General features: G+C 42.8%; 1 protein-coding gene across 1 annotated transcript in view; it reads right to left on the minus strand.

The window, feature by feature from the left end:
• The window catches only part of HAS2 (hyaluronan synthase 2), a 19,697-nt gene that overhangs the window by 5,763 nt on the left and 1,351 nt on the right, over nt 1-12,583 (minus strand). Inside the window, exon 2 of the mRNA XM_005420698.2 lies at nt 4,066-4,692. Coding sequence (XP_005420755.1) covers nt 4,066-4,692 — 627 coding nt within the window. The remainder of the gene's footprint in view (nt 1-4,065; nt 4,693-12,583) is intronic.

A 12,583-nucleotide genomic window follows, 5' to 3' on the forward strand; every position in this document is an offset into this window, starting at 1 on the left:
AAAGAGCGAGTAGTTAAATCCCAGGCATTTGTTATTAAAAAGAAAAAAAGCTAAGTAGGGGTCTGGGAGGAAACCTAATCGTTCTTTCACTCACAGAAGGGTTTAGCAATTCATGTAAAATATGTATCTTATATTTCAGAACAAACTCATTTTTAATTTTAGATGCATGATGTGTTATTAGTAGTGCAGGGATCTGACATTTGAAAAGACAAATTATTTGCTATTTTTCTCTGGCATTCTTATAAAAAGATATGTAAGGCCAGAAGACGTGAGTCCCGAAGTTCAGTACTCCAAAAGACGGAGGCAGAAGTAAATGACACACAAGGCATTTCAGCTACACAAACACTCCTAGTCAACTAAACACTGTGTACATTAGGAAATTGGCTTTCCCCTGGAGAGTAGGAGGAGGGCTCAGACAGGCTGGCTGGTCTGTGAGACAGCTGGCATTGCTTTCGTTCGCTCTGAGGAGAATGACTCGGGCTGCAGCCTGTTTAAAACAAGAGGGTGTCTCCTTGTTGCAGTTGCTGCAGCTGAACGAACTGGCCGCATCGTGTGTAAACTCATTTCACAGACACCCAGGAACTGGAGCAGAGACTGTCCCAGAAACACCCCTCTGACTGGCTGAATCCCACCCTACAAATTCTCATACTGCCTCCAGTTTGTCCCCACATTGCATTCCTGTGACTTCAGACGGGGTCAGTAGGAACAAGTCAGTTGCTCTGCCTAAACAGCATATTAAGACAGTTTCTGCTGAGGCTTTGTAAGGGGTATCCTAATTTTGGTGTCCTTTCATGCAAAGTTTCAATTCAAACTAAGCCCTCTCACTCCAGGGGAGAGGTAGCCTTTACATCTGCTCTATGAAGTGGGAGGAGAGCACTGGGGCTTTGCTCTGGACCAGCCTAAAGAGGAGAGGTTACCCAGGATAGTTGGACTGCATGGTTTGGGATGAAGCTGGGACTCTGCCAACATGCTCCCCTCCAGGCTCACTCAGAGTGGGCCAAGAGGAGAAAGGTGATGAAAGCTCTCATATCTCTGTCAGGAGAAAAGCCACATGCATCTCGAGCTCCCATAACTTGATGCATCCACCTCCCCTCCTCAATGGCTTCATCCCACAGCATCTTTGTAACCTGGCCAAGGCCTGACTCCAGCTTTAGTGGAAAGCTGTCATCAGTGGCAGCACTGGGTGACAGAGAGGGAGCAAAACAATGAGGGAAAACAATGCCTATACTTTTACTTGGGTCTTCCTGAACAAACCTGTTGCTGAGTGCTTTGCACAGGGAATCTGTAGTTTGCTGAATTCCCAGGGTGCTCAGCCAGTGACAGGCATGTCATTTCTTGTGACCACAAGTGGTGGGCTGGGATCAGCTGCCTCCCAGCCCCCCTGCTTTCCCTCCAGCACTTGCCACTTGAGCAGCTCCCACCCCATTAGATGTATTTACCTGCAGCAGAAAGGCCTGCCCATGAGCCACATCACTAATATATTAGGGATGAGGAATCCTGAAAACACTGGATTTTTTTAACAAAACACCATCACACATCCTGGGCATGCCAGCAGAGTGGGTATGTCTGGGTTTCTGGGACAAATCTAACAAGCCATCATTTTCCACCTGGATGAGGTTTTCGCAGGTGAGCAGAGGACCACCCAGAGAAACACAGACACTGACACCTAGCCAGGGTGTGCCCAGGACAGCCCAAGAGACAATTTGCCATCTTTCCACATAAGGGCCGAGTGACCCAAACATCACTGCTTTGGGTCACAGAGTTACATGAAAGGAACAACTGACCTTAAGGGAGCTGTTCTTTTACTTGCTGTAGGCAGTGACAGTTTATCCAAGCTGCTCTGAGTTCAGACTGCACTGGACTGTCCACACAGGCACCTCTATCAAGCCAAGATGAATTGTACCCTGGTTACCTCACAACTCTGCACTGATAATACCTGCCAGTTTAACTCCTCCACCTGATTACTTGCACACTCATAAACTCTTCTAGGATGGAAACCAGACTTCATAGCGGTGTTCAGTACTTAATGAAACACCACTACTGAGTAACAGCTCGTTATCTGCACTGGTCTGACTGTTTATGATTGCCTGTTCATAATTCCAGGGCGTCTTCTAAGAACTGTAAGGCCTACAGTTTTGATGGTGGGCAGTGGTGCTGACTGGACACTTTTTAAAGTGCTTAATCATTGATGTAGACTGCTTAGCCCTTGAAATATAGGACTTGTTTAAAGCAATTTACCCTGGGTCTCCCCAAAGGACCATTTGAAATATCTAAACCTTTATTCATTCATAAAACAGAGCCACATTTTAGCTGCATTTTGTTTATGACTCTGCAGTAGCCAGGGCCACCAAGGGGCTGCATTTCTACTGCAGATGTGACTGTAGATGTGACTGTGGCATCAGTCAGTACTGCAGACTGTGCTCACAGCAGCACTACAGTCTCTGACAAATCCATTAGACCTTCTGCGCCAGGTCTGGAGTGTTAACTGAACAGAAATATCTCTTCTATTTTCTGAATTTATGGTATGACTGTTGAAATAGAAACACTTTTTCCAGGTTCCCTGAAAAACACAAGAGCTGAACTGAGGGAGGAAACTTGCAATGAATCTGTTTCCTCTTTGCCTTCTTTCTCTGCAATCTGGTATGTCTGTGTGTTTATAAACCCATGCTAATAAAGAAAATCAGCATTTTTATCCCATCATAGTTCCTCACAGCACAAAACCAAAGTGCAGACAATGGAGAGCTTAAGCCCATTGTTTTGAAAGAATAAATCAGTTTCAGTTTGGGAAGTGGTGGAGGATGGGTTTTAAATCTTGGCTTTACTCTCCTAGCTCCAATAACAGAGCAGTTCCTGGCACTCTTCAGTTTCTGCCCTCCTGTGCACTGAAGACTCGCTGCTCTCAGCCCAGCTCCTGGCAGCCTCTCCAGGTCCCTGGGACCCTGCACGTGGATGCTGTGCTGTGCAGAGCGTGCACACACACCCACACAAGGCTGGGCACAGGCCCCAGAAACACATGTGGCTCAGCCATGCAGCTGCCCTGAGCCAGCAGAGAGCACTTTGCGGGGAGCTGCTGCTCCACTGCAGGACACTGCTGCATGCTCTGACTGTGAGAGAAGCTTGGAAGAACTGAGGGTGGTTCTTTAGGAAAATCATCTCCTATTCAGTGAGATTAGTCAAATGAGCCTTCTTGGCCTAGATTTCTAAGAAAGGGTCCTCAGTGTCCAGCCAGAGTATCTGATCCCACCCGCCTTCCTCCACACATGACCCTTTCCCCTTCCCACAGTCAGCAGGGCTGTTTGCAGGAGTGAGGAATCCATGTAAGTAAGGCAAAAACATAGACAATCTTTCAGAGGATCCAAGGCAGCTGGAAAGAAATGTGCCTCTGCTGCTTTGGAAACAGGGAGAGAGGACCCAGCCTAATTCATTTTTAAGTGAGTAGTGTGTCATAAGGGCCTTAAAGGCCAAGTTGCAGTGAGTGAGGTAATGCAGCTGTAAGTGATGAAGCAAAAGCTCCTTCAGGCTTTAGCTGAAGAAATTTTCTTTCAGATCTACACATTGACCCTTTTATTGAATGCTCCACATGGCCTTCAAAGCCTTTAAAATATATCCCCATCTTTTTTACAGACTTCACCACTTCTCCGAGATATTCCCTAGAGAGACCAAATACCTGTCTGTCTGCTCATATATGGGGCCGCTAACAAACTCACAAAATAAAGCCTTACTCGAGACCTTCACCCACAGGAGCAGAGATGGGGCTTTCAGGAAGTCATTGGCTTTGTCTGAAGCAAAACCATTTGGATGAGGGGGCAGTACTGAAGGCAGGGGAAGGATTTCAGATTTCTCCAGTAGCTGGTGCACAAATTTAAAACAGTCACAGATAGACTGGCCATTTTAAAAGGTAGCAAAATACCCTTTTAACGGTCAAGCTGTTTCCAAACAGACTGAAAGGAGCACTGTGTTCATCAGGGACTAGGATGGCCTCTAACATGCTGCACAAAATATACAAAAGCTGCTTTCTTTCAAAGTGTGTTTGAATTGGCACTGACCTGGTGCTCTAATACCTACCTGTACATAATCCACACTTCTCCCCAGTGCTTTGAATGCTGTGTACATTACTTCTCTTTTTCCACCCCATTTCTGCATGATGCAAACACTTTTGTTGGACAGGACCAGCTGAGATACGTGTTGCATGCTCTCTCTGTGAGACTCCTCTGTCTCACCAGGACCTTTGTCGTGGAAGTTATTACTCCAGATGTAAGTGGCACAACTGTCCCTACCCATGATTTCAGTGAAAATGTCCATCATGTAAATGTCGTCTTCTGAGTTCCCATCAATGACCATAACAACTTTAATTCCAGGGTAGGTCAATCTTTTTACAGAAAGTAAACATTTTCTTAAGTAGTCAGGATCTTCTTGATAGGCAGCAATACAAAGGGCAACTGTTTTGTTCAGTTTGATTGGAGTCTCTAGCGACCGTTTCATTTTCCTGTGCTCTAGGTAGGCAAACAGGCTTTGGATGATGAGATGTGATGCCAGGATAGCACCATAGAGTCCAAAGGAGAAGTAGTAGTTGTCTGTTTGGATGAACTGGTAGCCCACAATGTAAGCAGCGGTGATTCCCAGAAGGAGGGACACCCCGAAGAGTGTGGTTCCAAGTATTCTCAGGATACATATAAACCTCTCACAATACATCTGCAAAGAAGTAGGGAAACCATTAGCAGAGCCACCACTTGCTCACATAAGACATCATAAGGGGTCACGTGGCTGCAACAGAGATCTCAGCATCAACAGATACACTCTGTGAGCTTCTAGCTCACAGACTCACTGCATCCCCTTGCTCAACTGAACATCTCTTTGCAGGATTTCCCCCACGTAAAGTACAATCCAAACAGACTTAATGTAGCAGAGATGTTTTCTGCTATTCACAGTGCCCACACAGAAGGTGCTATTTGTGTCAGAATCTTATTTTGGCAGCCTGGGCTGGTTGGATAAGACTCTCTGTCACATTATCCTGAGGAGGTTGGAGAAGGGGCTTTGGGCCATCACTTGCTTTGGTCACAGGGGACTGGAACAGCTGAATGTCTGGGCAGCCCCTCATCATCCCCCATCCATGTCATGACTCTATCCCACCCTGAATTGTTTCTGTCACTTAGTTATGTTTGCAAAAATATTGGAAAGACATTCTTAAAACAGATGCCTGAATGTATTTATAATTTTTTAAACAGATGTCTGACTATATATATAATTTATATTTATATAATCAGACATCTGCTTTAAAAGGTCTTTTCAATACCATTGCAAAAATGCATTTTTCGTATAGTTGTGTACATAGATACATGCACACGTAAGCATGAGTGTATAGGGGCTAAAGCTTAACTGAGATTAAGTCTGTGGCAAAAATATGCATAAATTTAACAGAGCCAACACTCCACCCTGGACTCAGAAATTCTCTAGGACATCAGCTGATTCTGATCACTTCTACATATTTAGCTTACCGGGCTGTAAAATCTTCTAACATAAACTCTGGGCTATGGAGCAACTGGCTGGCATGGAGGGTGCTCCGGCATTCTTGAAACAAATAAAGAGTATGGGCAGGCAGGCAGGTGGACTCTATTGGTACCTAAATACCTTTTCTGGCAATCACATTACCCATTTTATGCAACAGCTTTCTCAGAATTGTAAGAAGTTAATGCCAACATTTTCTGTCAATAGATGCATTTTATGTGGAGGACATAAAACAGGTGATGTCTGTTCAAGGCTAATCCAGCGTGTTGCAAGTCAATAAAGCTCATGCTTGAATATTTTGCTGAATTAGGTCCTCTCAGAGTAATAGATTTAATATTTGTGTTTTCTTGCTATTATTCATATTTTCCCTGCTGTTACCATCTCACTCATCTGCTGCTCATGTTTATTTCACCATCTGTTGGCCAAAGTTGAAGTTGGAACAGGACTTCCTTACATCATATATGTTTTTAACTCTTCCTTGAAAAATGACTACCACGACACAGCAGCATAGCTGTCATCAGTGACATGTATGTCTGAAAAGCTACAGGCTTGGAACAAAAAAGTCAACGCATAATCACTTACAACATAAAAATAAACTAGGCAAGCATGAAGTTTGAGGTTACAAAGACTTTGTCTTTTTTCACTGGCTATTTAGGGTCTTAAATTTCAAGACAGGAGCAAGCCTCTTAAATGTATATTTGGAGGCACTGTTAAAGAAATCAGACCCTAGCTCTAGGACTTCCTTGAATACTTAAGGCTGGGCTCTGACAGGTGTTGTAATCATCCACCAGCAAAAGGGACCCTCCCCGTTCTGGCCTGTCTGAAAATCTTTCACAGCAGGGGTCATAAAGATGCCTAAAAAAAGACAGCTTATGCTTACCACCACTATAGGTGAATTGAAACTCAGTGCCCAAAATAGACTTGCTTTAGAAAACAGATTAAGTAATGGATCCCCTCTAGATTACCTCAAAGTAAAATAGTCAGTATGTTTACTAATCCCTCAAGCATGCAAAATGTTACAAACATCAAGGTAAATGTCTCATTAATGGTGCACTTGTACTCTGCTTTCCCATTTGGGGTCCTAAAATCTGCTTACATTAAGAATTATATAGCTGAAATAAACAGGATTTACATTAAGATCTGGAGTGGCTACATTTGAGTGACTATATACTGTAGCAGGCATCTTTTACATTCATTTCCGATGAAGTGCTTCTGCACAAAAGGAAAAAAAAAAACAAAACCAAATCCTCCGACTTTGTCATTACAGCACAGATCCTCTCCATTGCAAAAATCCAGTCTTTTAAGATCAAGAAATTAATTTCTGGTGTTACTAAAACAACACTTCTTTTTTCTGTTCTCTGTCAACGTCAGGAAAATAAAAAGTGTTTTGATCTAAACTCCTGGCTTTCATCAAAGAAATTTTCCCCTTTGTATGTGCAATTGAGGGTTTTATGTATAGTCTTTTAACTGACTGAATCTCAGGGGAACTGAAAAGTTGCTCAATAGTCTCAAGATTTAACACGAGGTATTGATAGCTTGCCCAGCAGAAATGATCTTTATCAAATTTAACATGCCCAAACAATGGCAAAGAAGCCAAAAACTCTCCACCCATCTCCAAGAATTAAGCCAAGAAGTTAAAAAGGAAATGATGCTTGTACAAGTCTGGGACCAAAAATGAACTGCTGAATCAAATACTGATACTGAGGCTAGGCAGCAGCTGCTTCAGAGACTTTCAGGTCAGACAGTGCTGTTATGAGTATCTAGCCGGACACAGTGAAATATAATAATTCTATCCTGCAATTTGGGCATCTAAATCCCTTAGAGGCACCTTCACCTAACTCCATGGAGCTGAACCTAGTATGAGTTTTACATAGCCTCCAGCAAGCAGACCCAAGGTTTGCATGCACAAGGTGAGTGTATGTAAAGAGCCTTCAACATCAACTAGTGAGCAATTTGTTGTTGTGATGTTTCAGCTCTTTCCTTTCAGAGATGGAGATGAGCAGTTCTCACCAGCCCATCTTGTAGAACTGAAATGTGACAGCCATATGCTAAATCCTGATGTTGTGTAGGCTGCTGCTGATTCAGTCACACATTTTGATTCACAAAGCAGTGCCAAGCATATACATGCCTTGTAGTGACTGTATAATAGCAGGCAAGGAGTGCCTTTCTTTGGAGGCTGCTATGGAAAAGCATGACCAAAAAATGAACCCTTGCATGTACTTGACATCAGAGTCCACCTGGTGAACTGTTTGGTATTGTGTCTCTTGGCATCCTGATAAAGCCAAATAAATATACAAAAATAATATTTCCCCTTTGTGATGATATTTCCCCTTCGTGATGAAGGGGAATTTTCATTATTATGAGCAACTGGCATAACTAAAAGTTGTAGTATTCTAACAACGCTTTCATGAAAAACATCAGGTTAATGAATGACTGATACACAGTACATCTAATGATTGGAGTATTGACTGTAGCACTAGAGATCACACTCCTTTCCCAGACTGAATAATGCTTTAGATCTCAAATTAGAAGACCATAGCAAAATATGCTTCAGTTTTCTCTATTCTGGAAAATATTTAGACTAGAATTTACTGTAGTTATGGTACCTAGATCTAACTTTTAAGATCTAAGTTTAAGATCTAAGATCTAGACCCTTGACTGAAAGTCAGCAGGTTCTTATATTTTGTTTTGAACTGGGTCTTTACTCAGCAAAGAACACTGGTGACCTCCATGGTAAAGTACCAATTTTTCTTCGTCCAAAATCCTGTGGCAAAGTTCATCCACGTGGCTATTAATCAGCTTTCATGCATCTCTGAGAATAACAGGGCCTGAAGATAGTTCATCCCTTTATGAAGTCAGGAGGCAAAGAGACAGAAAAAGCTTATTTTGTTACTAATACTGAATAGGGGCAAATAGATATACAGAAAACCAATGTGCACCGGTGCCAAAAGATATCAATATTATCTGCAGCCTGTTCAATTCTGCACCCTCTGTTGTGTGGCTGCTATGAGGACAAAGGAAGCAATCAGGTGGTGCCTGGCATCTATTGATACAGGACATGGAACCAGTGACGGGGGTCAAACTGATGGAGGTCAAACTGAAGTCATGTTTGCTTATAACACATGGGATGCATCTCACTACATCACCTCTTTCACAAATCCCCTCTCATGCAACCTCAAACATTGGCACATAGCAATTCTGGGTAACTTTTCCTCAGAAGATTAAAAAGCAAGAGAGGGAGACACAGAAAGTTTGTATCTAACATGTAAGGATTTGGAAGGTTGTTTGACAGAATTAGCACTTAATAATTCCAAACATCTGAAAACATTTAGAAAAACTCTAACCATAAGTTGCAAAAACCAATATCTATCCAGGAGGCAGTAATAAAGGTTTGATCCCAAATGTGCTCGTTGTGTCCCTGTACTGGGCCTGGCTGAGGCGGAATTATTTTTTCCCATAGCCCTCCAAGTGCTCTGCTTTGTATTGGTGGCTGGGAAGGTGTTGCTAATGCAGCAGTGTTTTGGCTACTGCTGAGCATTGCCCCCAGCATCCAGGATGTCTCTCCAACATTTTCTCCCACACCAATATGCTATGGGTGGGCAAGGTCCTGGGAGGGAACATAACCAGGACAGTTGATCCAAACTGACTAAAGGGATATTCCATATCATGTGACATCTGCTCAGATAAAAAAGCTAAAAGGAGGGGGGGGGAAGCATTTGTTATGACATTTGTTTTTCAGTACTGAAGCCCGACTTCCTGGGAAGTGGCTGAACTTCATCTGCTAATGAGATGTAGAGGATAAATCTTTTGTTTTTCTTTGCATCATGCACAGCCTTTGCTTTATCAAGTTGCCTTTATCTCAACATACCAGGCATTTTGCCCTCTTATTTTCTGCATCTGCATCCTGCTGAGGAAGAGAGTGATAGAGCAGTTGGGAGGGCACCATGCAGCAGGCCAGGGTCAACCCACCACAGTCCACTTCAGTTTTAAATGTTACAAAGAGCTGTGCCTCTCTCTAGACATTGAGGGCTGCGGTCACATCAGCAAATAGTGCAATACCACAGCAACAGATCTGCAAAGAGGAACACCTGGTGGTGAGGACCTAACTCCACCCTCCATACGTTTTTGTGCTTTACTCTGAACTAAGCATAGTCAGACCCAATGGACTAAAAACCTGGAAAGTGTCCTCCAGAGGTACACCTTGCAATTTGTTTCATTCAAGAGGAATCCAATTTGGACGTCCAGTTACTGCTATGCAATAGAAACTCAAACAATTTCATTGAAGAGCAGACACTTGTAGCAGCAGCTTTGATAGCACTTCCTCATTGAAAACAAATTGATAATACAAATCAACCTCACACATGAGATCTGCACATCAGATTTGCCTGGATCCTTTGTGGAAATCAGAAGTGCTGAGCACAGAAAACCTTTGAAAACATCTCATTTTTACATGCCTGTATGGAAGCTGCATTCTTAAACATCTACTCAACCTTGCTGCTCAGGCTTTGAATTCAGCAAAGCATGTAAGTATGTCATTAAAGATAAGTGTGCACTTAGGTATTTTGCTGAAGAGGGAAATCAGTGGATAATTTATCTTGCAATTCTGTAGTAACTGCAAGATAACAAGGCATGAAAAAATCTTTCTCTGAAAAGATGCTATTTCTGGGGCACTCAAGGTAAAAATGCAAGTATATTTTTGACAAATTTATTGTAGAGATTAACCTCCCTTATGAAGGTTGTTTGATATGTCAATGCTTAACCACTGCATTTTTTACATTAGGGAATCTAAGAGTGGATCAGGGCCTTGACAATTTCAATTTGCTTCCGAGTGTTGTCATTCACCCGTTGGGTGACCTTAGATAAGTGAATTCACCTCTCTCTGTCACAGCTTCCTCACCTGTAAAATGGGGATCATGATCATGCAAGAAATTTTTGGAGGTCTATAAAACTCTTCATAAGGCTTAGGTTACTCTTTTTAGTGCTATATGAGATCCACCTGTTCTCTAGTTCCATATAACTGGATTTAGTCAAAAAACTCCGACAAAAACCAACACACGCCTTGCTATTTTCCTTGCCTGTATTCACCTGAAGGTATAGTTTGTGGGGATTTGTCTGTAACAAACATGCAACTCTAACTCAGCAGGAGGCCTGAGATCAGTGAGGTGGGCACCATAAAAGCCAGCACACACAGCTTTAAGTGCATACAGCCACCAAGGGCTGTTTTGTGCACAACCAAAGGAAAAATGAAATCTTTATAAGCCTTAATACCCACTTCCTTACTAATGAGAATAATAGCATGGGCTGCCACAGAGCTGCTGCTTCAATGACACGAGTGTGTCAGAGTGCACATGTGAGCGTCTGCACACATGGATCTGGCCTGTATACACTCTCTGGGAGTACATGGTGTTTGAGGCTTACAATTTCTCAGACAATATTTAGATTCATTATTAGCCTTATTTTGGTGGCAATTTAAATCATATATCATTGGAGTACAAATGATTCTAGGTAGATATTAATCACAAGCATAACATAGGTGCCCAGACTCCCTCTTCTATTCTACAGCCTGCAGAGAGGAAAGTGAAAAGTTATGCTCCATCTGTACACCTTTATTACAACACAATTACCATATCTGGAACTTTTGGTTATTTATAACTTCCAGATTTTGTTACGCTATTGATCTTCTGGAAAGGGCTCACATAAGACTAAAATTAACTCTGAGGTTAAATTAAAAGTAAAGAACAGGATTACTGATGATAGCAAACTCTATCTGTATGCACAGGCTTTGATCAGCAAATCAAGAATCTCCTATTTGTTCAGTGTATGTTTCCCACTAAACTGCTCAAATTTAATCTCTTAGAGGTTTAAATAACCAATGTGGAAAGAATTCTGTGGCTGCAGGTTGGATTTGACCCTCATGCACACAATAATGTACTAGTTGTTAGATTAACAACAACAACAACAAAAAAAAACCCCAAAAAACCCAAAAAAAGACCAAAAAAAAAAAAAAAAAAACCCCGACCAAAAAATCCCCAGACAAATGCTCCAGGAAACCAAACAAGAAGTAAATCATATTTCTACTCAGATATTTTGGACTGTGGTTAAACAAAAATCTAGTTTAGAAATGTTTTCTTTGCTGAATACTTTGCTGCTCTATATACTAATCTTGAATAGCAAAAAAAATGGAGCAAATGTGCTTTCATGTCACAATATGAAGAGTTGAGTTTTTCCTAGTGAACTTGCCAGAAAAACCCCACTGAATCCCATAGAGCAGCTCTTCCTACTGGGAAAACCTTGACCCGAGTTTTTCTATGCTTGGATGCAGGGCAAGAACGATTTATTTCCCTTATCTAGTCCTCAGAAGAACCCTCAAGGCACCCATGTAACACACGTGTGCTTTCAAAAAAGTGCATGGGTGCCAATGGAAAAATGATCCCAAAGGCAGAAGACTATGAAACAGAGTGAAACGTGGAGAAGCAGCTGTGCCCTAAGAGATGTGGGGTCACTGCAGCCCTGCAGAATCACAGAACCCTTAGGGTTAGAAGGGACCTGTGAAGATTGTGGAGTTCAACGCCCCTGGCCAGGTATGGTCACCTAGAGCAGGTGACACAAGAACGTGGCCAGGTGGGTTTGGAATGTCTCCAGAGAGGGACACTCCACAACCTCCCTGGGCAGCCTGTTTGGTGCCCTGCCATCCTCAACATGAAGAAGTTATTACTCCTGTTGAGGTGAAACTTTTGTGCTTTAGTTTAAGGCCATTGCTCCTCGTCCTGTCGCTGGGCACCACCGAAAAGAGTCTGGCACGGATCCTCTGGGCACCCGCCTTTGAGATATTTATATGCATTATGAGCTCCCCTCTCCGTCTTCTCTAGACTAACACAACGCCCATCAGGAGTGCTGTACTACAATGGGATCCTCTCGGGGCAAGGAAATGGGGTAAATTCTCCCCCAAGGGCCAATGCCCCCTCCTGCCAGCATCGCTATGGATGCTGTGTGGCGAGGCTGTGACCAGCAGGCTCTCTCTGTGTCCGAGACACGCACCGCGGCTCCCAGAGGAGCCGAGCGGGGCTGCTGGGGATAG

Source organism: Geospiza fortis, unplaced genomic scaffold (assembly GCF_000277835.1).
Source record: "Geospiza fortis unplaced genomic scaffold, GeoFor_1.0 scaffold111, whole genome shotgun sequence".
NCBI classification, from domain to species: domain Eukaryota; kingdom Metazoa; phylum Chordata; class Aves; order Passeriformes; family Thraupidae; genus Geospiza; species Geospiza fortis.